General features: G+C 42.2%; 1 protein-coding gene across 1 annotated transcript in view; it reads right to left on the bottom strand.

Annotated features, from left to right (window-relative positions):
- GUCY2C (guanylate cyclase 2C) overlaps positions 1-24,083 on the bottom strand; it is a 44,991-nt gene extending 20,908 nt beyond the window's left edge. The window contains exons 1-13 of the mRNA XM_030479498.1: positions 23,873-24,083; positions 22,844-22,956; positions 21,454-21,521; positions 18,148-18,363; positions 15,692-15,813; positions 14,720-14,816; positions 10,310-10,424; positions 8,958-9,093; positions 6,698-6,783; positions 6,154-6,265; positions 2,402-2,483; positions 822-927; positions 223-285 (exon numbers count right to left, since the gene is read on the bottom strand). Of these exons, the coding sequence (XP_030335358.1) occupies positions 223-285; positions 822-927; positions 2,402-2,483; positions 6,154-6,265; positions 6,698-6,783; positions 8,958-9,093; positions 10,310-10,424; positions 14,720-14,816; positions 15,692-15,813; positions 18,148-18,363; positions 21,454-21,521; positions 22,844-22,956; positions 23,873-24,083 (1,527 nt within the window). The remainder of the gene's footprint in view (positions 1-222; positions 286-821; positions 928-2,401; positions 2,484-6,153; positions 6,266-6,697; positions 6,784-8,957; positions 9,094-10,309; positions 10,425-14,719; positions 14,817-15,691; positions 15,814-18,147; positions 18,364-21,453; positions 21,522-22,843; positions 22,957-23,872) is intronic.
- Between the last annotated feature and the right edge of the window lie 404 nt (positions 24,084-24,487).

Here is a 24,487-nt window from a genome sequence, read left to right as displayed (position 1 = left end):
TTCTGGACTAGGCTAGGAGTTTATGGAGTCTAGTATTTTGCCTCCCATCAGTAAGCAAAGTGCAAAGCACCTAATAGGGAACAAATGGCTTACTCTTTCCATAAGATCAACCCATTTTGCAAGGTCAGGGGAGGTGTAATTTTCTCTGTAGAGAGACAACTACCTCCCAGAAAGAGCACTCCTAAGCCGAGGAAGAGAGTGTGGACACTGCAGTCAGGTTACCTTCTTGTCATATTTGCCTTGGCGCAGTCTCTGGGTGGTGTCACGTCTCTTATCGTCATCGATCTGGAATAAAGAAGAATAATTAACTTGCAATTATCACCTACTTCCCACTTGGCAGGTCCAGAGAGGTAAGTAATGTTAGTGTGTGCCATACAGGGAAGCATAAGCCTCTCTAGGGAGGGCCACTACATGGCACGAAAGTATGGGACATCCATGCCACTCCCACGGTTGGCCAGGGCTCCGCCTGCTGCTTTCATACTCTTGGACGTTACAGAGGTGTAACAAAGCACAGGGAAATCATGTGTAACAGGAAGAGACTGGAAATCCATACCCAGCCCATTCTGTCATCCCAAAACAAGCTTTACTGCTGCAGAACAGGTATATTCTATTAGGGGGTGATAGATGGGGAATAATCCCCTTTTTTAAACTAATACAGCAAGCGAGGGCTAAAAATTTTTAAAAACCCCAAACATTTAACAGATCCCAGTTCAACCAGAGCTATAGCCTGCATTGTAGTCAGAGCATGCCAACACCCCAGCATCGATGGTCTTTAGGAGAAAGAATCCAAGACCCAGCTTTGGGCATTGTGCTTCTCTTACCTTCAAACTAACATGACTTGTCTCACTGGTCTCCAAAGGCAAGATTTTCTCAGGCGGTATATGGGACCATTTCTTCCACCGGCGCTCATTGTATCTCCTGTATTTCCTGCAAAATGAGCGAACTCGTTCAGAATATCCTTCCACAATATCCTATCCAGAAGATTAGGACAGGGAAGCTTCCAGTGTCAGGGTGACACAAGGATGGGGTGTCAGGATGGCAAAGCTTGAGCACAAGCCCCATGGCCTTTCATACAGTTTTCCAGTTTGAGGCTGCTCTAATTCCCTTAGCTTTGGAAAAGCCTAAATACCCATTCAATTCCATAGATATAGCAGAAGAACAGATTTAGCAGAACAACTGCTAGGCAATTGCCAGTCTTAAGGGATGTCAGACCAATTTAAAGTACGAAGGGCCGTCTGGATTTTACATACCTTTTCCTCCATGTTATTGAAGGTACTCTGAAAGGAGGCCCCATGAACGAATGCAAACCAAAGGAAGTCCTACCATCAACACTAGATGGTAAGAACTGGTGTGAATACCATGCCAGAAGAGGAGGTAACAACAGCGTTGAGACAAGTTGCCTTTTTGTGGGTGGCCTGTGTTCTGCACATTTAGCAGAAATGAGGGAAGAGCCCTTGGAACAGGAAGAAGGAATCTGCTGTCTCCCTTGCAGAACTTCAGAACAGACACTGTCTTCTCTTAGAGAAAACTAGTATTCATCAAACTATCTGCTTGCTTGTGCAAATCCTTCCTCTGTTAAAAAAAACCCAGCACAGGACTGACTGGAGAGGCTGCAGGAGAATCCTAACACACTGATGACTGCTGGCAAATGCTCCAAACAGGAGAACTCATGGGTGGTATTGACTAACAAAACAGATTTTCACTTTTCCAATATATTTTAACGTACACATGTATAAGAAAGGGAAGACCAATAATTGCAGTAAGAACTGGGTTTTTTTAATATGAAAGAAAACCATATGCTTTGGAAAGGGGGGTGGCATTTCTTCCAGCAAAAGGAGACATCATTGATTTCTACTTCTGCTTTTTCCACCATGATAAAGCTGAACTGTGTTATACTCATGAAATTCTAGCTGCTAATGAAGTTGGTGTGTGAGGAGTTGAACTGAGTCAGAGGAAACTGAAAGATAGGATGGATCCATGCAATAAAAACATGGTGGTGTTTTGACTCCTACAGTGACTCAAGACAAATATTTCTTTCTAGATTGAACTTTTATGTCACCAATAGGCAAAACAAACATAAATGAACCCAACTAAGCTAAAGATGGGCAGTAAAGTGGAAAAACTCTGAAGACTGGTCTGAGACATATGCTTCTGTGCGTGTACAGGAATCAGAGCTTTTTAGCAGATGCAAAACTTCTGAGCCTTGCTGCATCTTCTTCCATGATTATTAACCTGACATAACAACATTATGGATGCAAACACTACCTAGCATATACTAAAGAGTTCACACTGAGGGCAACCACCCAGGTAAGCTAATGAATGTCTCTTCAAGAGAGACCAAAGGCATTGCCCTAGGAGGAAAACTGTTCAAGTACGAACTGAAGGCCAAAGGCATTGGTACCTTAGAATCAGCAAAGAGATGATCAGAACCAGAATCACAATTCCTGTGAGTGTAAAGACAGCAATAGTCAAGATCTGTGGGCCTGCAAAAAGAAAATTGAAAAATAAACAACTTGACAGAGGATGCTGAAAACCACTATTATATTTAAGAAATTATGCTCACCCACACATGTGCAAGTCACAGTATCTGAGATCGATACTCTTTGGTCACATCCAAATTGAGAGGCTTTGTTAAATTCCAGCACTGCCTAAAGATGACATGTGCAGGATGAAGCACAACCTGGAGCAGTGCAGTCTTAAATTGCTGCCTAAGGGAGGGGCTCTCTGTAAGGACACCCAGATGGGAGGTGAATTTAACAGCACTAAATCTCACATCAACTCAGCAGCAGTTTCCAGGTGTTCTCTTTAAAAACAAACTAGGATAGTCCAGGAATAAAGATTACTTTTCTTAGTAACCACATTTTAAAAAATGAAGCAGCCAAACTTCTCCTTGCAATAACTTCATAAGAGTGGTTGGTGGAGGCAAACCTTGGATGCAACTTTCTGCGGGATCGGATGTAGATGGGGTAAGCAGTTGGCCATTTGAAATCAGAGTCACTGGCACAGTACAGATTTTAACATTTCACACATGGGTTCTCCCCTTATTGGCCCAGTTGTTTAAAGTCATTCTATAGCAGTTGTAGACAGACCTTTGGAGACTGCGAATTCATTTCTGAACAGGGAAGACAAGTGCTGCTGAGTGGACTGTACTCTTCAATAACAAATTCATATGCTATAGAGGGAAATTAATCTGGTGACAGCACAAAGCTAGTAAAGTCCTTGGAAGCTGCCAGGACCAAACAATTTGAAAATCAGGCTGTTCAGGCACCTGAGGACTTAGACCCAAAAACACAGAGCACATGAGTGTCCTAATCTTGAGCAGGCAGGCAGGACAGACAAGGCTGGGAACTGACTATTTAAGGTTGTAATTCTGATTGTCTAAATGTGGAAAAGCAACCTGAAGCCTGTTTTGGGTCAGTTCTTGGAGCTCAGGTGTACTTGGAAGGAAAATTGCAGCCACCAACTTCCTTTGAAGAGCAACAGGTCATTAGTGCAGACCTTCATGTGGTGGCCACATATCTGGAGTGTGCCTACTCTACTGAGCAAGTCTCTCAGGGAAAGAAGAGAGAGGCAAATCTGGTTTTTTTCAGATTGCCGTATAGGTTATGGATAATAAAAGAGTGGAGCTACTCAGTCTTAGAGGCTAATGCACTTCTGCCTGTTCTCAGAAACAGAAATAAAGGCACACAGAAAAATGATCAAGTGTAAAAATTAATAAATACATAAAAAGCAACACAACACACACTAGCTGCCCTCAGAATCAGGCAGCAACTGAGCAGGGATTTTCAGTATACCAGTGTGTCTGCATCTGACATAGAATTCAATTTAGGAACTCCTCTGGGATTTGGACCTAGCTTTCTGGCTTTGATTTTTCTTGTGTATCACGTCTCCCCACCTTCATTCTTTGTGCTCACCCCAGCATCAGTCTCAGGGGCTCCTAGTAACTTAATATTAGTCTGATGCTACATTGAAAACTGTCAGTAAGAATGTTTCCCTCCACCAAGAAATGACAATAAGTCACCACTAACAAAAGGACAGATACATGAGAATGTGCAAAGCATGAGAATGTGCATTTCGTACGAATTCTTTAAAACTTCAGTTGCGTGAATCGTGGTTTGCTGCTTAACAATCAGCAGGTTGTATTTTCCCCTGGAAGTGCGGTGGCACCACCATTTCCCGTTCCTGAGGCTCTGCTACCACCACCTGGCTTTTAGTATTATAACATGCAAAGGGAGAGTGCATCACAAATTAACTACTTTCAGATCTTCTGGAACCAGAAACCTTTGTGTAATGGCGGCTGACCTTATCCGTGTTTAGAGCAAGGGTTAAAACTTTCTGAGTAATGAGAAAATGTGGATGAAACCCCTTTCTTTACGGGCTGCCAGGAGGAAGGAGGGTAGCAGAACTGGGTCAGCTCTTCTCAATTACAGCTTAGGAAGAAGCAGAGTTCTGGTTGCTGTGTCTGTTCACCTCCCTGGAGGAAAAAACATATTTCTGATTGGAAAGTTTTGACTGGCTTTGGCAAAGCATGGCGATTACTTAAACTTTGGCCATAAAAAGTTGCTCTTTAGGGGAATGTATTTATTTAGACTCACACTAAAGGAAGGTTCAAAAATGTGAAAACAAAATAATCAAGTGCCTGTGGGAGGTGGTTTTACTTTGGTTTAGTATAGCTTGGCCACAAAGTCAGGCCTACGTTAAGTGCAGAATATTAAGCTACTGGTTTGTAGACACTGGCTTTCTGCAATTTCCATTTTCCTTTTGCCCTTGTATAGCAGCTTCAAACAAGGACACACTAAGGGGAATGTTTTAAAGATACAAAGATCCATTGACAACACAGCATGTTGGGGGGCCCAAGGGATAGAACAATACTAAGAAGACTGCAACCAGGCAGCACATGGCTTGGGGAGCTGCAGGGACACCCTGTGGTTGACCTGTGCAGCATTGCTGTCTCTGCACAAGCAGGACTCATGGCTGTACCAAGGGAGACTACAGATTTGACCAGATATGAAAAATAAAAGCTCCACTGAACTCCCTCTGCTTTTTCCAGAGCCGTCTAACTGGAGTTGCGTCAGTGCTGCTACCTGCCTCTGGCAGCTCCCATGTGTCCTGCTTCTCTTAGGAGGGGTAAGCCCTGATTTGAAGACATCCAATTCACTTTACTGAGGAATAAAAATGTTTAAATCCATGTACCACCTTACTGTGAGTGGACTCCTAGTTAGCAGGAGGTGTTTGTTTCTTCAGTTATTGCTTTACCTATTCCCTAACAGAGGTAAGCAATACAGCAAACTATTGGAGGCCTTTAGCAGAGAACTTTAACAGTGGCACTTTGGACACTCACTGGTGAGAATGACTCAGGTGAATACTAACCCACCGTGCACTGGCCCTTGCAACCACTGCCACTGCAGTAATTTTTATCCTGCAGATCATACCCTGAAGCATATACCTTTCCATCGCCAATAACCATGTGGCAGCAGTTTAATTCGGGAAATAATCTCAATCTGATCAGATTGACAAGGTTGTACTCTGCTGTGCTGAATAACAAGAGGGTTCATCCATTCTATCCAGGAGTCATCAAAAACTCAAGAGGTGGTGATTTCTGGGATTTCAGATTTAAAGTTCGAGTGTAGATAGAGCGATAACCTAGTTTCCCATTGTCTTTTTGCAAAGCACCAGCTCTTCTAAGAGACCCCTTCATAGAAGCACCCTGAATATGCACTGTGCTGTGTCCTCTCCTCAACAAGGATAAAGGGGCAAGCAGAAGCCACCAGGCTGCAATGAAGAGTCAGATAACTCATCATAACCTTAACTCTGCTGCCTTTCCTTAACAGTCTTTTAAGCAATTCACACCATCTTCTAATGAAGGTTCTATGTTCAGAGGTAACCTCTTCCAAAACACACCATGGTGTTCCCTACAATCACTGGTACAGTACGGAGTCTATAAGTGACTTCGTAGCAGCTCCTAAGCAGAAATGCACATTTAGAACTGAGCTGGATGCAAAGAACATGGGTGGAAGGAAAGATGCTGTTCTGCCCCCAGCTCCTGCCATCACTGGCTGGGGCAGTGTGAAGGTAGTGTGCTGGATTGACATCAGGTGGATCTCAGGATTGTGTGACTTGCCTTCAAAGAGGTAGGTTTAATGGGTATCTCACCAGTGCTTGGAGTATCACTGGGCAGCTTGTGGTTCTTCCAGACAAAATCCGGACTGGCAGTCTCCATGCGTGTCTCATTGTTGTGAGTGTTGAAATATAGAAGAGTTTTGAACTATGGGTGAAGGAGGGAAGAAATGCAGTCAGCAGCTGTGCTCTCCTTCTTTTGTCCCTTGCTTCAAACTACCAGTAATAAGTGTATTGCCCAAACTCAAATAATTCTTGCTCTTTCTGCTACAGTGGTTCATTCGTCAGCTTAGACATATCTTTAGCTGCCATATTCCTCCTCATTCGTCCCCTCTCTCTGAAAAGAAATGTATCAATCCCACAAAGTACCAGCTGTACTTCACTTACTGAATCACCAGATGACATCAACCCTGTCAATCTCCAGCACAACTCTTGTGACCCCCTCCCAGCATGTACAGCATGCCTTGGCACGCCACCGCTTCTGTTGTGGTTATTTTCATCATTCTTATGCAATAGTACAGGGTGTTTTGTTTCTCCCTTCACACATAAGGTCAAACAGTTGCTCCCTGGACATACGTACATGATTTTCAGTCTGTGACGTGTACAGCAGTGTCAAATTCGTATCAATGTCTCCAAATTCATCCAAAGTCACAGGACCCAGTACACCTGCAGACATAAGGAATTAGAGCACCTGCGTTCTCAGAAACACAAGTATGTGGCAGGAAGGATGGGATAAATACAAGGATTTCTGATGCTCAGGGTATTCATCTTCTTCATGTGCATGCTAGAATACATATCAGCTCAGTGTTAGAGCTACTTTTGCCTTAATAGCATACTACATTTTCTCTACAAAATCCAATAGCAGGTGTTGAACTGACTGCACAGAAGAGGAAAGTCTCCCTCTAGCTATAGAAAAATATATTTGTCAAGTTTCTTCAGCATACCAAGAATGTCAGAGTAGCCTCACTTGTAGGGACATTTTGCCTGTTTCCACCCACAGTTTGAATCTATCAGCAAGAAAGGAAACATAGAGATACTTTCATTCCCGTTACTTTTTTAAGACCGACCTGCTTGGCTCTAATAATGCTATTTTAACCATTTTTTTTCCCTTTTAGCCTCCTGCCCCTGTATGTCAGCAAATGTGCAGGTTGAGAAACTGCCTATGTAGCACATTCCAAGGATTTTAAGGTGAAACTTCCTAAGTCCCTCAGCATGGCTTCATTTTGCTCTCATGAAGTCAGTCATTTCACCAAGTGCACAAGCTTAGCCAATACCCACCACTCCTGAAAGTCTCACCTTCATTTTTTTCCCTTCTTTTGTCAGAAGAGTCTTTTTGATCAGTTTCAGATTGCTTTTTGCTGCTGTTGCTGATGACTTATTTTATTTTCTTGAAGTTCAGCGCCATTATTTTAGTTCAGGAATGACCTTCTCCCTTTTCATCTCAAAAATTGATGCTAAGTTTTTCATGGTCCACCTTCTTAATATCAAAATAATTATTGTATGGACTCCCTGCTCTCCCAGGCTCCAGCACAAGAAAGAATGAAGGAGGTTCAACACCTTTTCTTTTTTTTTTAATTAAACCTATAACTGATGTGAAGCATTACAGTGAAAGATTGATTTTGGATAAGTGAAAAAAGTTTGTGCAACTTACATTTCAAATTTGAAGTGAAATTGAGCAGATGAGTTTACTGATACTCAAAAAAAGATGCTGTCTCCAGGAGGAATTAGTAAACCGTATTTTGACAGGTTTGGGATACCATAGTTAAACAAAGATAAGCCTAAAACCTGTTAGGCCATATTAGGAAAATTTGGGAAACTTCTACAAATGTGTTGGCTGAAAGCAGGTGGGACATAAACACAAAGCTTTGAGTCATCATTTTGGTACAGATCTCTGAATTGAAGTTACAGCGGGGACCTTGCCTCCAGAGAGGTAATGTTGTCCCTTCTTTATCTAAGTCTTGCCTCTGTCTTCTCCTAATAATCAAATTCTGTGATTTTAAGCCTGTGGTCTACAAAAGCCCAGTGGTGCTAGACAACCTGTGAGAACAAGAAGAAAGTTGACTAAGAGCCAACCCATTGCTAGCTGGCTTACACTCATTGCAGGCACCCAAGCCTTTGTAAACTGGTTGAAGAGGTTGAAACTATTTCATTAAAGCAGCCTAAGTGGATGTCATTTTGAACTGCAATCATATTTCATACGTTCTGGCCTCAAGTCAAGACTAGACCTTTAGGGAAAGCTTAGGAATGTTACTGTTGCAAATTAACAACTTGAATGCCAGGTTGCCTCCGGAGGAAGCATGGACCCCAAAACCTACCTATATGCCTCACTCTTCCAGCTCCCTTCTCATTCTCCAAATAGTCTCCCTATAGAGAGTTCAGCTCTGTCAAAAGAATGACACCAGCTTCTGGCCCTGGGCCCTGTCCTCCACCTCTGCTGGCTGGGAAGCTCTGTCTCTCCTCCTGCCCCTAGCCCTCCTTAGGCAGCAACATTCTTTAAATGTGTTTTGTACCTCAAAGTAGCAGGAAAGCCCAGAAAGGAGTCTGGTCCTCAGCCTGTTGCTAATTGTAATGTTACAAATTATTGTCTTTTAGACTTCCTCTCTCTTCTGTGTGGTGTACACTGAGATGATTCTGCACAACTGCTACGTAGTGCTTCTGCTAATATTGAAGATAACATCCTTGGAAAAAAATGATAGAAAAAGAAAAAAGGCTTGGAATAAAACTCATTGAAGGGCTTTGACTTGTTTAATGTAGAAGTGACTTATAGTTAGAATGCTTAAAACCAGATTTCTTTCCCTTCATCAATTTAGTGAACCCTACACAGGACTGTTTTTTTTTACCTTCAAAAGTGATATTTCGGGATTCATTGATGAAACTAAGAGGTGACACTGGGCTCTGGGAAGATATAAATTTCTTCAGAATATGTCCAAACAGCAAGACTGCATTAAAATATCCAACAATAAAGTCATCTTCCACCTACAACAGGAGAAAAAGAAAAATGGCAATTTGAGAGTTCACGTGTCTACCTTAAAACTACAATACCTGTGGCGGTCTCCTTTTGGCAAAAGCTTCAGCATGGAAGACCAGAATCTGCTGAACACTGAGTAAGTAGATGGGCAAAGCCACATCAATGTTCTCACTTGGAAAAATAAAAGTAAACAAATATATTTTTGGTGTATGAAGACAGGGAAGTGGTGAAAACTTGTAAAAGGCCAATGTAAAGCTCTGGCATGTTGATCCTGATACAAAGGATTCAAGAAATCCTACATTGTAGGTTCTGAGCAGGCTTGCTCAGCAGGACCCAAAGTCCCTGTCTTTGGATTAGACTTTCTGCGCAAATAATCTGGTGTGGTGCCAGCAAGTCTGGACTTCCAGATGGCCACAGCTCAGGGACAAGGAGCTGTGCCAGAATTTCCAGCAGCCTGCCATAGAGCTGGCACCCAGAAAGTGTTGAGCCCAGGCTGGGGGATCTGAAATCCCTGTAAATCCAGCCAGAATCTTCGGGCTGCCTACTGGAGAGCTGGCACTCAAAGCCACAAATCCTGGGAGGAACTCTACATATAGAGTCTGGTTCCTGGGCAGATGGCAGGAGTATCAGTTTCACTAAGCAGACACAGTGTTTGCACAGTTTCTGCTTTCCAGGAAATGAAGAAAATACGTGTTTCCTACAGAAAAACAACAACAATAAAATCCTATATTTGAAGTTTAACTGGAAAGCCCCTGGACAGAAACAGCAATGGTTGCCACTGCTTATACGTATCTGTACACAAAAATCAGTCAACATTTATTAGTTCTGAACTTTCCATGCTCACATCTCAATTACACGTATAGATCTCCCTCCAGTGATGCCTTGCAGCTACATATAAGACTGTCAGTCACTCAGAAGTGGAGTCAGAAGGCCATGCACCTATAAATCTCCCTCACACCCAGTGAACATGACATGTGCATACCAAATTAAAAGCTTGAGTTGAACTTCACAAAGCAGGAATATAAGAGCCTGCATGTTTGCCTTATGATATTATATTTTTACAACATTACAGCAGGACAAAATGTCATCCTGTGATAACGTAAGAAAATATCAGCATACAAGCATGATGGGGGATGATTACAGCTGCATTTTCAGTTTTTATTTCCTAGTGCATGAACATGAATGAACTGAATGCATTAGTCAGATATAAAATAGTGTGGTTACCAGGGCGGCATCCTCAGTCGTTACAGTATTCGAGCTGTAATTAGCTGGTGTCAGAGTCAGGACAAGTACATTCTGCATGTAATGGGCTGAGGTGTTGTTCCTGAAGTACATATTACTGCAAAGCAAAGCACAAGAACCCCACAAACAATCAGCCACAGGGGCAATGGTAACCATGACAGAATTACTCTACTCTTCCCAGCAGCACTGTTATTTAACAGGTTAAAACAATAGTTGTAAAAATAAGATTTCATCATGGACAAAACTCTATGATGTTGTTCATTTTTCAGATGCCAACTTCTGTGCTTAACTACATTAAAAGGTAATATCACAGAGATCTGGCAATCTGAAACTCAAAAGTTGCAGCGAATTATTGTTATTACTGTAACTGTTTGCTTTCTGTTCTATTTATTTCCTATTCTTTCAAGCAGGACTTTATTAAAACTGATTCTCTTCTTGGAATCCCCAGTACTGCAATCCGTAGTTTCTTCATATTATTGTGCATGTTTCTGACCTCTTCCGCACTCTTGTGCAAGTTCCTCTAATTTTGGTATTTCTTGCTAGAAATCACAGCAGGATTTGCATTAAAAGCATCTAACAGGAGGGCATGAAACAATCAGAGGTGCAGAGAGTAGCATATTGATTTGTTTGTTTAATTCAGTAAGCTAGGAAAATTCAGGAAAACTGTGTGAACTTGAAAACTATGCTAAGATAAGCAGAAAAGGTTGTAGCTTTCAGGTATCTTTGGTTTCATCACCCTGACAGGCCATCTGGAAGTGCTTTGCAGACTGGCCATGACTGGATTCACATGTTACAGAGGAATTTAGCAGTAGATATTAGTGTCAAGTGGCAGCATCTGTCATTGCTATAGCCAGATATATTAAAAATAAAAAATGTATGAGCCTTCTCTTATTATTCATGTTTGATCATGCTTTTATTTGTTCATTCAGTATTATATTAAGAATTTTTGGACACTGCAAGCTCTAATCCAAAGCCATCAGATGGAATCCTGACACCAGAGTCCTGTCCCTGCCTTTCCCTGAACGTTCGGACTTTTACATTGCACTTTTCACCTTCAAGAATTTCTAAATGCTCCTCATTCAGGCTTGGACTGAACAAGCCAGGTGAAAAAGAAACTTAGTTAGACTCCACCAGACTGGATAACCCTACACCATCCCACCTCCCCTGAGGGAGGTTTAAACACTGTCTTTGTGTTCTGGCTGCCAGAGGGCTCAGAGCTGAAGAAACTTTAAATCCATCACTTTGGCTGCCTCCTACAGAAGCATGAGACCTTCTCTACTGTCTTCTACAGCTTGAGTTTACATCTAACACATTGTCTGTATTTTGTTTCTGTTTTAAGAAGAAGAACATGATTTGAGTTATTCAGCAAAATCAGGGGTATGTAGCAAATTTAAGGAGGACAGCATATAAAATGGGCTGAGGCAGCTGGATATATCAGAAGGATGCATATCATAGCAGATAAGCCCCTAGCTGCCCTCACCTATTGTGAGGCAACAATTATACAGGCCAAATTTACCAGCAAGTAAAAGCACTGACATATGTAGCCCCCATTGTGCATTTGCAAAGAAACAGGAATTGTGTCCAGTTGCCTCAGGAAAAGCAACTGGGTATTCCTAGTGCCTGAGTAAAGTGGTGAAAGTCTAAAGTTCTTAGAGGCACTTCTGAAAAATACATACGGTGAAGTTGAAAGTGTACAGGGCAAAGAAGATCCTGTTAGAATTTGAGCCACAGGCTCCAGTTTAGATCCAAAGGTTAAATGACTGAAGTCATTAATAATAAAATCATAGAATCATAGAATAGTAGGGGTTGGAAAGGACCTTAAGATCATCTAGTTCCAACCCTCCTGCCATGGGCAGGGACACCTTGCACTAAACCATGTGGCCCAAGGCTCTGTCCAACCTGGCCTTGAACACTGCCAGGGATGGAGCATCCACAACCTCTCTGGGCAACCCATTCCAGTACTTCACCACCCTCACTGTAAAGAACTTCTTCCTTATATCTAACCTAAACTTCCCCTGTTTAAGTTTGAAGCCATTACCCCTTGTCCTACCACTACAGTCCCTAAGGAAGAGTCCCTCCCCAGCATCCTTATAGACCCCCTTCAGATACTGGAAGGCTGCTATGAGGTCTCCACGCAGCCTTCTCTTCTCCAGGCTGAACAGCCCCAACTCTCTCAGCCTGTCTTCATACGGGAGGTGCTCCAGCCCTCTTATCATCCTCATGGCCCTCCTCTGGACTTGCTCCAACAGCTCCATGTCCTTTTTATGTTGAGGACACCAGAACTGTACACAGTACTCCAAGTGAGGTCTCACAAGAGCAGAGTAGAGGGGCAGGATCACCTCCTTTGACCTGCTGGTCACGCTTCTTTTGATGCAGCCCAGGATACGGTTGGCTTCCTGGGCTGCAAGCACACACTGCCAGCTCATGTTAAGCTTCTCATCAACCAACACCCCCCAGTCCTTCTCCGCAGGGCTGCTCTGAATCTCTTCTCCGCCCAACCTGTAGCAGCGCCTGGGATTGCCCCGACCCAGGTGTAGGACCTTACACTTGGCTTGGTTAAACTTCGTAAGGTTGGCATCAGCCCACCTCACAAATGTGTCAAGGTCCCTCTGGATGGCATGCCTTCCCTCCAGCGTATCAACCGAACCACACAGCTTGGTGTCGTCAGCAAACTTGCTGAGGGCGCACTCAATCCCACTGTCCATGTCGCCGACAAAGATGTTGAACAGGACAGGTTCCAATACCGATCCCTGAGGGACACCACTTGTTACGGGTTTCCAACTGGACATCGAGAAATTTACCACAACTCCTTGCATGCAGCCATCGAGCCAGTTCTTTATCCACTGAGTGGTCCATCTATCAAATTGATGTCTCTCAAATTTAGAGACAAGGATGTCATGCGGGACAGTGTCGAACGCTTTGCACAAGTCCAGGTAGATGACGCCAACTGCTCTGCCCCTGTCCATCAGTTCCGTGGCCCCATCACAGAAGGCCACCAAATTGGTCAGGCAGGATTTCCCTTTAGTGAAGCCATGTTGGCTGTCACCAACCACCTTGTTGTTTTTCATGTGCCTTAGCATGCTTTCCAGGAGAAACTGTTCCAAGATTTTGCCAGGCACAGAGGTGAGGCTGACTGGTCTGTAGTTCCCCGGGTCTTCCACCTTCCCCTTCTTGAAAATGGGGCTTATATTACCCTTCTTCCAGTCATCAGGTACTTCACCTGACTGCCAGGATTTTTCAAATATGATGGACAGTGGTTTAGCAACTTCATTCGCCAACTCCCTCAGGACCCGTGGGTGGATTTCATCAGGTCCCATGGGCTTGTGCATGTTCAGGTTCTTAAGATGGTCTCGAACCTGACCCTCTCCTACAGTGGGCCTAAGGTCTTCATCCAAAGCTCCTCAGCCCTACCCTGTCAAGGTCAGCTTTAGATATGAGGGCTGGGAAGCCCCACAGGCACTGGAACTTCAGGGGTTCTTTTGCTATATCAAAAGTGAAATAAGTAAGATCAAGGTACGGACACATATATTTGCCTTGTGATCATCCATACTATTAAGCTGCCAGCAGAGTCCTGGGCATAGTTTCGTTCTAGCTTTCTCTCAGACTGTGTCTTGCTACAGTGTCTGAAGCCATACCCAAAAAGCAGTTTGGGCATCTAGACTTAGCCATATGGATGTGAGCTGTGCTGTGTCACTTAGGCTTAGGGCCAGAGATCAGCTCTTGGTCCTCATATACAGACAAAGCTTTTGAGGCTACCATTGATAAGGCCAATTTATATCAGTCTTCATCTATAAAGACTTTGTAATTAGTAATATAAAGATGAAATCGAACAACATAAAAATTAGCTTGTACACTAAGAAATGCCTCTGAAAAGTTAGATTTATGTAGTTATAAAGACATTGAAGAGATAGTTATAAAATGCAAGAGTTATACAGTGGAAGGCACAGTTGTACCACTTTTAAATAATTTTAAAATGCACTCAATGAAGCCTACGAAAATATACTGTAAGCCACATTTACATAATTGTCTGGTTGGGCAGAGCGTATGAAAAATATACATTATCTCATATGAACAGTTCATGACCATTCTGGCTGTTTGGTTCTCTCATGGCTTCCTGCACTGATGAGTCCACAGGATGACATTATCCCTACCTACTCTGTCACTGTCTTAGAAGAATATTATGTGCACTAAAGGGGATGTTGTAGAGGATGTGCCACGAATTGAACACTAAGCGGCTTAGATAAATGGCAAGACACGAGGGAAGATGGCAATGGAAAACATTTTTTGAGAAAGCATTTCTTCAACCAAGCAGTTCCACTCTACTATTTCTATTAGCTCTATCCTTCAAAAATAGGAAAAATAGGAAGAGGAAAAGCAAAGGTGATACTTTACTTGAAGAGATCTATCAGGATGATAACAATGTCCTTATCCACTTCCTCCATCCCTAGGTCTGTGCTGACATCAGATGGAGAGCCACACATGATGATCACTACAGATTGGGCAAAAATGGAGACAGATTGGTGAAAGGTACAGACAAGAACAGGACATTTGCCTGCTCCCCCGTGCTTGAGTAGTAGGCAGGAGAGCAATGCTGGGCTAAAGCACATTAACTGCACTGTGCTGGGACTCAGGCACAGAACTACAGCTTCTCTGCAGTAAGACAGGGATATTTGAGGGAAAGTAGTAAAAGATGCCTCAACACCTGCACCATTTTCTGTCTGATTGCACCAGAGCACTACCATTATCCCACTCAAATAGGCATTACCAGTTCTGGTGCCATATGGGCTACTGAATATGAACATTTCTCAGTTAAATGGCTTTCAAGTAATAGTATCATTGGCTTACTTCTTACTCTTGCACACCTGGCCTGCTGATGCCAGGTGCTTATTCTTAGGAGATGAGGTATTTATTCAGCCATTTTTCTAGTTTAGATGGGTCACTTCTAGCAGAAGTGCCCCTTGATGGCACAACTGAGGCCCATATACATACCAGGGCTGCAAACACAGGAATGTTAGAAAGCTAAGCATTCTTATAGTATTTAAGGACCCTTCTTTGGAGGAGTTGTGATTTCTGGATTTCTAAATCTTGCGCCTAGATGGGATAATTCACCCCAAAGGATCTCTGGAATCAGGATTTTCCCCCATTTTTTGTGGGGATGGAGAGAGGACTCTAGGAACTTTGTGCCATTTGTTTACATCCATGTGAAATGGTGCATCATCTGTTTTCTCCATCATTTCTGTGGAAAGTCTATCCCTAAAATGTAACCAAGGGAGATGTTTAATTTCCTGGGAAAACCAACTTACCAACAGGGAACAGTGCACCCTCGGCCCCCTCCTCTCCTCCTCCTCCCCCCCTCCCCCTTACCATTGCTATTTCGGTTTGTATCTTTCACGGTTTTTTTAAGCTGCTCTGGAGTCCTTAAAATCTCCTTGTACTTCAGTTTTTCAGAGAAGAGTGTGATTCCAGCATCTAGCGCATTAATATACCTGACACAAGGGAGCACAGATACTGTCAGAAAATGGATAATTCCTCACATTCTCCTAAATAAGCCAAAATGTGAGATAGGCTGTTTACAGCACACAAGAGGGTTTGTAAGGCGGTATGGAACATTTTTTTCTGCAGCAATAGAAGAGGGAAAATCAATAGGGGCCGTAAAAGACTTAGAAGTATTTGGAAAGTCACCCAGAGGTATTTGAACATGATTGTACAAATGATGTAATAAGACATTAACAATTAAGAAAGGAAATCAGGGATACGGGGAAATAACAGTGAGACTAACTGCGAGGCAGACCCAGGAAACTCTGCTGTTTAAGACATCAGTGGTTATCTTAGAAGACATATATGAAGGTTCAAAGGAGTAAAAGGGAGCTGCAGAAAGAACCGAGATAGAAAACACACATGTACCATGACTGTGAGAGAAGTGAAGGAAGGAAAGTAGCAACAAAAAACCCCTATACTTAGTTAAATCTTGAAAGGGAGAAGTGAAGACAGCAAAAAACACAACTGAGTAAAAGCTAACTAAAACCAGCCAACTCCTAAATCCTATTCTTGGCTCAGCATGTTGTATCTGAGAAGAGACATTCTATCTGAAATAAAGTTAATGCAGAGGGAAAACCAAAAGAAATCCCTTTGTTTTCAAAATGCTTAACTTTTCATTTAGCAACACTGAGATCCCACTCCTACAAACTACTAAGTAGGTTTTGCTTCCCATATTTTTATAGGAGCAGAATCATTAACCATTAATTTACAGGAACATATCCATAGTTGAGACATAACCTGATTTAGCTATCACTGTGGGTATTCACTTATTTGGATACGTATATGGGGAAAACAATTAGCCCATGCAGTATAACTTGTGCTTTAGCAAATCTTGATTTTTTAAATTAGACAGTTCATACACTTTCAGGCTGACAGTTTCTATTAAAGCAGAATGAGGTGCATTCTTACAACTATATTAGGATGAAAAACGGGCAGACATACAAAATTAATTTAAAATTTTTTGTTAATTTAACAATAAAGAAAAGGAACGTGAACAATTCTGAAGTCATAAATAAGATCCTGAACAGAAGTATTAATAAAGACAAAGTAAGAAATACTTGGTAAATAATTTACATGCATACACTTCTCTGAAAGATATGAAACCTGCAGGATTAAAGGGATTTAGCTAAAGTATGCGTAGTTGTATTCAGCAACTACAGCTGTAAACATGCAGAAATAGGGAGTGTAGTAAGAGATAAGTGCACTGATATTTCAAAGCATCAAAGAGAGGTAATCATAGCATTATCTGAGCAAGTTGCTATCTATACTAAAAAAGAAGAAGCAAATAATAAAAGACCCTAAATATCCACAAAACAGTGAACTGGAAATTGGTTTTTATGCCCCTTAATTCAGAAAGAAAAAACCACCCACATTCTGTATACAAAACGTTCTGTAAGTACATGCTTATATCACTCTGAAGAAAACAGTCATAAATTTAACTTAAAATTCTGCAAGTTCCTCAGGTTATGAATTAGAAAGATAAATAATAGTTATTTCCATGAATTCTTGGCAGCATTTATACAATTATTAGAAGAAATGAGTTTGTTTCTTTTGTGTTTTGTTTTTTTTTTCACTTACTCAGAATTTTATGCCCCAGAATTGAGAAAAAAATCAAAGGAGCATAGAAACACTCCAAGCTGAAAATTAAATAAAAGTCAATAATAGAAGAGTAGTGACAAATATCAGTATATTGAAGAGCCTATTTGACTAAAAAAAGCCTTTGATTTTAGCCAAGGAGAAAATCCAGCATTCTTGAGAATCAAGTACAGGCTGACATTTCTGCCTCCTTTGCTCCAAACCAGTGAGAGCATAGCTTAAACTCTGCAATCATTGAGGGTCATTTTGTTCAAAGAAAGATACAGTTTGAACTTTGGAAATGTTTTTGAGTAACAGTAGTGCCCACAGATTGAAGCCATTAGTGTGAAAAAACTTTACAAGAGCCTGATAACACCTGACCTAAAAAGGCATCTGTGGAGAGCCTCTCATGTCACATTATTTACATCAAGGATGCAGTAAACAGTTATTTCCAGCAGGGACAACATGTGGGCTATGCTGTCCACAAGAAAAGCCAAAGCTTGAGCGTACTGGAAAGTAGTCCGAATGAAACATTCAGATAGACAGTGCAGCTAAAAGGTATAATTCATGTTTTCCTTCTCTCATTCCTTAGTAGCTGTGGGGGACCTGCCAAAATGTAGGACTCAAAGGACAGCTTGTAAGGGCCATATCCAAGGATGGAGGCGAAGTTTACCAACAGCCAGGTCAGAGATAGATCCAGTTCTTACCAGAGGCATGGCTCTGAGTTTTCATTCCCCTTGTAAATGTAAACAGATTCCCAGGTTGTGGTTTTGAATGGTAGCTGAGATTCTTCCCAAAAATAATAGAAGAAATCAGTCACTTTCCTGGCTGGGGTCAGAAGGCGGGTTAGGTTTACTTTGTAGTCACAGGACAGTCCAAAACTCCCTACAGAGATCAGAGGCAGGCTCAGTACAGTTTCAAATCTGGAGGGAGAGACAAGAGGACAAGTTTGAACAGATTGCTGTCACACCAAGGCAGCTACCATGTGATTTCCACCCTCATCTCCCTCTTCTCTTGTGCCCTGCATTGGTTTAACGGCAATTTTAACCTGAAACAGAAGGCTTCTCAAGAACACAAGAAGATTTGAAGTCAGTATAAGGCCCTGTCGAATTGGTCCAGGCAGCTTCTTTCACTGCCCCCGTTTCTCATGCTCTTTTGGGTACCATGCACCATGCACCATTTCAGCCCAAGGGCTGTGACAGGAGTCCAAAGACTTGAGGACCCATCCAATTCTGCTCCCTGGCTGCTGTTAACATGGGATGGATTTGATCTCTTTATTGGGGCAGTGCTGAAGGGTGACAGCTTTTTGCCATCAAAAAAGCTTTACTCCTACAACTCAAAAGAAAACTCTTAGTTTCACTATGGCATGTTTTAGGAGCTATACAACAGCAGCAAACAGGAAGAAAAACAAGGCAACCCTCTGCTGGCAGGAAATTTGTAAAAGAAAGATAATTTTTACATACAGAGACAAAAAGTTTTTAAGGATAAAAGTATTTTCCTAGATGCTGCATTCTTATCAGACTACTTTCAAAATATTTTAGTCCTTGTATGGTGTTTTTTTAAGACAGGCAATTTTGCCTGCAAAAGACATGGCTATTAGAGTGGTTTGCATTATTGTGACAAAACTTCATTTTCCAGGTAAAGCCCACTTACCAAATTACAGGGTTTATGCTTGTTGCAACAGAAACAGGCACAAGTGATGTGATAAGGAATGCCAGGGAGAGTATTTCATTAATGAAATGGACATTATTCTGTCTGAACTTAGAACAGAAAAGAATAGACTGTTTCAGTTGAAGGGATCTACAACCATCATCTAGTCCAACTGCCTGACAAATTCAGAGCTGACCAAGCTAAAGCATGTTGTGAATGGCATTGCCCAAATGCCTCTTAAACACTGACAGGCTTGGGGCACTGACCGCCTCTCTAGGAAGCTTATTCCAGTGTTTTGACTAATGTCTTGGTAGAGAAACGCTTCCTAATGTCTAATCTAAACCTCCCCTGGCACAGCTTTGAACTATTCCCATGCTTCCTATCACTAGATACCAATGAGAAATGCTCGGCACCTCCCTCTCCGCTTCCTCTCCTCAGGAAGCTGTAGAGAGCAATGAGGTTGCCCCTCAGCCTCCTGTTCTCCAAACCAGACAAACCCAAAGTCCTCAGCCACTCCTCACAGAACACGCCTCCCAGCCCTTTCACCAGCTTTGTTGCCCTCCTCTGCGTGAATTCAAGGACCTTCACATCCTTCTGAAATTGTTGGGCCCAGAAGCGCACACAGTGCTTAAGGTGGGGCCACACTGAATACAGCATGATAATCTGTATTAAATTATCTGTATCTGCTAGTACAACCAGCTCTTTTAAGCAGCTGGTTATACTACCTTTGGTGCACCCCAGGATGCAGTTTGCCCTCTGGGCTGCAAGGGACCGCTGCTGACTCCTGTTGAGCCTGCTGTTGACCAGCCCCCACCAGATCACTTTCTGCAAGGCTGCTCTCCAGCCACTCGTTTCCCAACTTCTACTTGTGCCTGGCATTACTCTGTCCTAGGTGCAGAGTTGTTAAATTTGGAAATAATTAAATTTTCAGAATTTGGACTTGTTAAATTTCATCCCATTCCAAATGCTTGTTACTTCCACTGTTCTGTCATATCCCAGCTGACGTTGTGCTTATAGAGCTCTTGCAGTTAACACTCAGTGTCACTTAATGTCCATCTGACAAGCCAAAGATGAAAATGAAACCCAGAGAGTGGCAGCCAAGCACAGGCAGCAGCCGGGCTGCTGCAGGTTCTGCACGCTCCCAGCCCACTGCCAATGAAGTACCTTCCCCACACCACCCTGCCCACACTGAAAGTGCTATAAAGTAATGCATTTTTTCTGATTTGCAAAGCTATTGCAGCATGGGCAAAAGCCAGCTGCCTGCTTGTTCGTGTTCTTCATTGCTTTGCATAAACTTCCCCTACTCATATTTTATGCTGGTTTATCTGTGTCAAAGTCTGAGGAAAATACTTTAGCACCACTCTGGGCAGCTCCATATCCAGCAGATAGAAACGCAAATATAAAGTTGGGAGGCACAATGAATAAAACAGGGTATATTACATAGTATTTTACCATGGTCCTACATGGTAAAAAGATTTAGCCTTTTTATTCTACTATAAATTAATCACATGCATTCACCAGTAACATTGTATTCATTTCTGGTCATGCCACTCAAAGAAAAGCATAGAGCTAAAAACAGATAAAGCTTGAGGCAGAAGTGCCTCATCTTCCCAGTATCTCTCGGTGAAACCGAAAGGTTACCAAAGTTTTAAAAGGGAGGTGATTCACATGAGTAAAAATTTGTATTTGTATGTTATGACTGATGTGAGGTTTTTAACTGATTTATGCTAGAAGTCTGCAGATTCATCTTACACTTTTTGTAATATCTGAGAATGAACATATTAATGTATAATATAATATAGACTAGAATCATAGAGGTTGATGTATAATACAATAGTAGACATTTCATTCTTCAGGAATGCTTCCTCAGGCAGAGGAGTTAGGATTAAACTGACTGCATCCTATCTAAAAACTCTTTACTGACGACGGTTGGGATTTTGGGATCTTCTCTTGACACATGTAACTCAGGCCCTCCTCAGTGACTGAACACCCACCCAGAAGGACACTCGTTGCTGAAGTTCTGTGATGACTACATGCCTCAAGCTAACATCTCTTTCCTGTTGCAGTTGCTGAAGAGTTAAGTCTTTTGAGCTCTTAATCAATCAACTTACAGTCAGCAATTAGCAGTTTCCCTGCTAGCAATGGGGTTTCATCATTCACCTACTGTGCTTTGGAATGGGCTTTTCTTCTCCCAACCAAACATAGTGTCTATGCATAGGAGTCTTACTGCCTTGACGACATACCTTGAGGTGTCTGATGTTTCCTAACCCAAACGTCTCTGCTGGCTTGTTGTACACAAAACAATTCTGTTCAGCAACCGATATCTTCAAGATCACAGTATTAGGGGAAGAGGTGGTACTTACGAGACCATTTGATAGGTGGCATAAGTGCAGGCGGGTCCTATGACAACACAACCAAGCATGCCAGTGTTCTGCAAGGGATCAGAAAGGGTCAGTAGTGGGGACAGTGCAGAGGACTGGCCAAGAGAGGAGGATGGGAAAATAAAGAAAACTTTAGGATTTGAGAAGGAGTCACAGAATTGATCCAGCAAAAGCAAGAACAGAGTAGCAAAGGAGCTACAGAAAGGTTAAAAGAACAAACCTAGAGTGAAGGAGGGAGGAATCACAGAAAGCTAAGAAAAGGCAGAGGACAGAATAGTGCCTGTGAACAGGACCTTCATTAACGGAGAGACAGCAAGTTAGGGTTAAAATGTTGCAATTGCTACAACTGCACATATGAAATTACACACCCCAGCAGTGCTTGCATTTGCAGAAGACAGAGGGGTTGGAATTACGAGATGCTGTGTATCAGGAAAATAATTAGTTATGTGCATATGAAGTTTGTATGAAAAAAATTAAAACATTCCATGACCACCATATGAGGCCTGACCAGTAGCTTTGTGTGTCATGAGGGACTTCTTATCAAAGACTATTGCACATGCTCATTAATTGCTAGATTTGAGAATTCACATTGGATTGACAAAGCTTCACTTAAAGGTAACAGTTATTAGACATGACAAAATCTACTGAAACACAGCTTCTTGTAAGATATCAGTTCTAAATGAAGCTTTTCCGCACACTAAGGCATTCAGCCAGTTTCTGTCACGTGACTTCTGTGATTTCTAGTGAGAAGTGAGCACTTCATCTTTGCCCTTTGGGCATAGTTCCACATGCATTTCTTTGCTATCAGTGCCAGCCTAATCCCTTTGCCGGCATGTTCCCATCCTCACACAGCTGTCTCCTTTGCGTATTTGTGTAAACTGATGGTGAACCAGATCGGGGTCTGATCCAGTTGGAAACGGGCCTTTTTTGCTCTGCTTGGGCTGTTTGAGACTTTGGAGTTGTTGTTTGGGGTTTTTTTTCTGGTTGTGGTTTGGTGTTTTTTTTCTTTTTTAATGGATTGCTTTGACCATGTGGCCACACAAAGAGCTGTGCAGATACAAAAAGGAGGGCAACTTAAGTATAGGAAAAGGAATCTGAAGCTGAAGGCTGCTGGCACTGCCACCAAACGTCTAATGACAGCCTCTAGGAAGCATTCATAGAATATCTCTCCAGTACTTGCCTGCTTGTCTTCACAAAACCTACAGGAACATCTCCTCTTTGAAAACTCCACTTCCCTGTCAAATTTGTTTGAAACTGAACAACAGGATCAAAAGCTAACAAAGAAAGACAGAGACACATATGCATGCATACACGCAGAAAGAAACAAGTCTTGTCTTCTTAGGAAATCAACTTAAAGAAGCCTGCTACTCACATAAATTTGTTTGATGAGCTCCACGCCTTCACAGGTGCTGGTACGACAGCCTTGTGAGACATAGAGTGATGAGGTAAAGCTGTGGAAGGTGGCAGTGACTGTAACATTTTCTGCTGTAATGCAAACATAAAAGTGAACAGCATCATGAGTTGCACATAACCACTAATACACAGGTCTGAGCAGTCTTGTTCTAGGTTGTCTCCCACCAAAAACCTACTAGAAAGTCCATGTACCACCTAACCCCCACTACTTAGGATGAGACTGTAAAATTTGCTCCAGTGTGGACTGCTGACTTCCGCTGCTGAGTCTTAGTACTTTCAATACAAAGTACTTTTAGTGTTAGCCATCATTAGAGACATTTTCTAAGACTCTGTATGAAGTAACTGAGAGACCGCTTTCCAATAAAATCGACAAAATCTCTTCAACTAGAGGGCAGAAAGGGAATAGATATAATTTCTCTGGAGCCTCTTTTCCCCATGATATTCTAGAGAGTGACAGTAGATTGGTGATATTGAAAGAAGAGGTAAGATACCAAAATAAATAAAAGCATCTTCTGCAATGATTCCAAATGAAGGGAAAACATATAGACTGCACATTCTTCACACTTCAAGTCATAATGTGATCAACGGATAGGGTCAAGAGGAAAATTATTTTCAGAAAGTACAAGCTAATCCAGTCAGGAGAGGAAGCAAGGACATCCCAGTTTCTGCACTAGGTGGATCACTGGACTTGTCTGATCCAGTTCAGCAATTCCCAGGTTTCAAATCCCAACTGAATATCTCCAGAAAAGCATGCAGGAAGAATCTGCTCAAACACCATGAAAGCAAATATGATTCTGCCCACTTGTGGGCAAAACTTGTTTTTACAGAGGGAGGTTGTTGTTTCTGTAGGATCCATATAAGGTGAACAGTTAAGCAGAGAGCCTGTTGGAGGAGCAGTTTGCTGAAGGTCAGATGGGTAGAAAGCTGTGGCACAAAGTGTGACAAGGAACCACAGCAGGAGAGGGATAACCAACAGCCATTGCCTTACCTGTCAGGTGGACTTCATTTTGTACCCTTTTCAAGGCTTGCTTCACAGCTAATTTCAAATTATCAGTAGTTGACGGGAAGTCGGAGTAATTCATGAGCATCACATTGATCACATAATTGTTGTTGCTACACTCATTCGAACTAACTTGGTGGAGCAGCTGAAGTGAGAAAAACAAAGGCCAAAGGGCCAGACCCAACATCCGTTTCTTCATTATTGTTTAGTTTAGACCCATTGTGTGTGCTCGCTCTTTTATTTTTCCCTTCCGATCCTCTTCCTTTCAGATACTCTATGTTGGTTTTGTTCCTGGATGGGACGAAATCGATCTCCTGTAGATTCAAAGACAGGCTGTATGATCCTTCTCTCAGGCACCTCCCTATCCCCCTTCCTGCTTTCACCTCTGCCTGCCCCTCTGATGTACTCGGTGCACTTCTGTTTGTGAAAAACTAGCAATAGCAAAACTCGGGAAAGGAGAGAGGCTAAAGGTTGCTGTGAGTGTTTGCTCATGGTAAGGTTGAGGCTATAAAACTGAAACATTACCTGAAACCTTGTCCTATAAGGGCACTAACTCTTCAACACGGGGATGAACTAAGAGAAGGAAGAGGAGGGGACAAATGG

This window comes from Strigops habroptila, chromosome 3 (genome assembly GCF_004027225.2).
Source record: "Strigops habroptila isolate Jane chromosome 3, bStrHab1.2.pri, whole genome shotgun sequence".
NCBI lineage: Eukaryota > Metazoa > Chordata > Aves > Psittaciformes > Psittacidae > Strigops > Strigops habroptila.
Note: the sequence above shows the minus strand (reverse complement) of the source record. Positions and strands in the feature narration are given on the sequence as shown.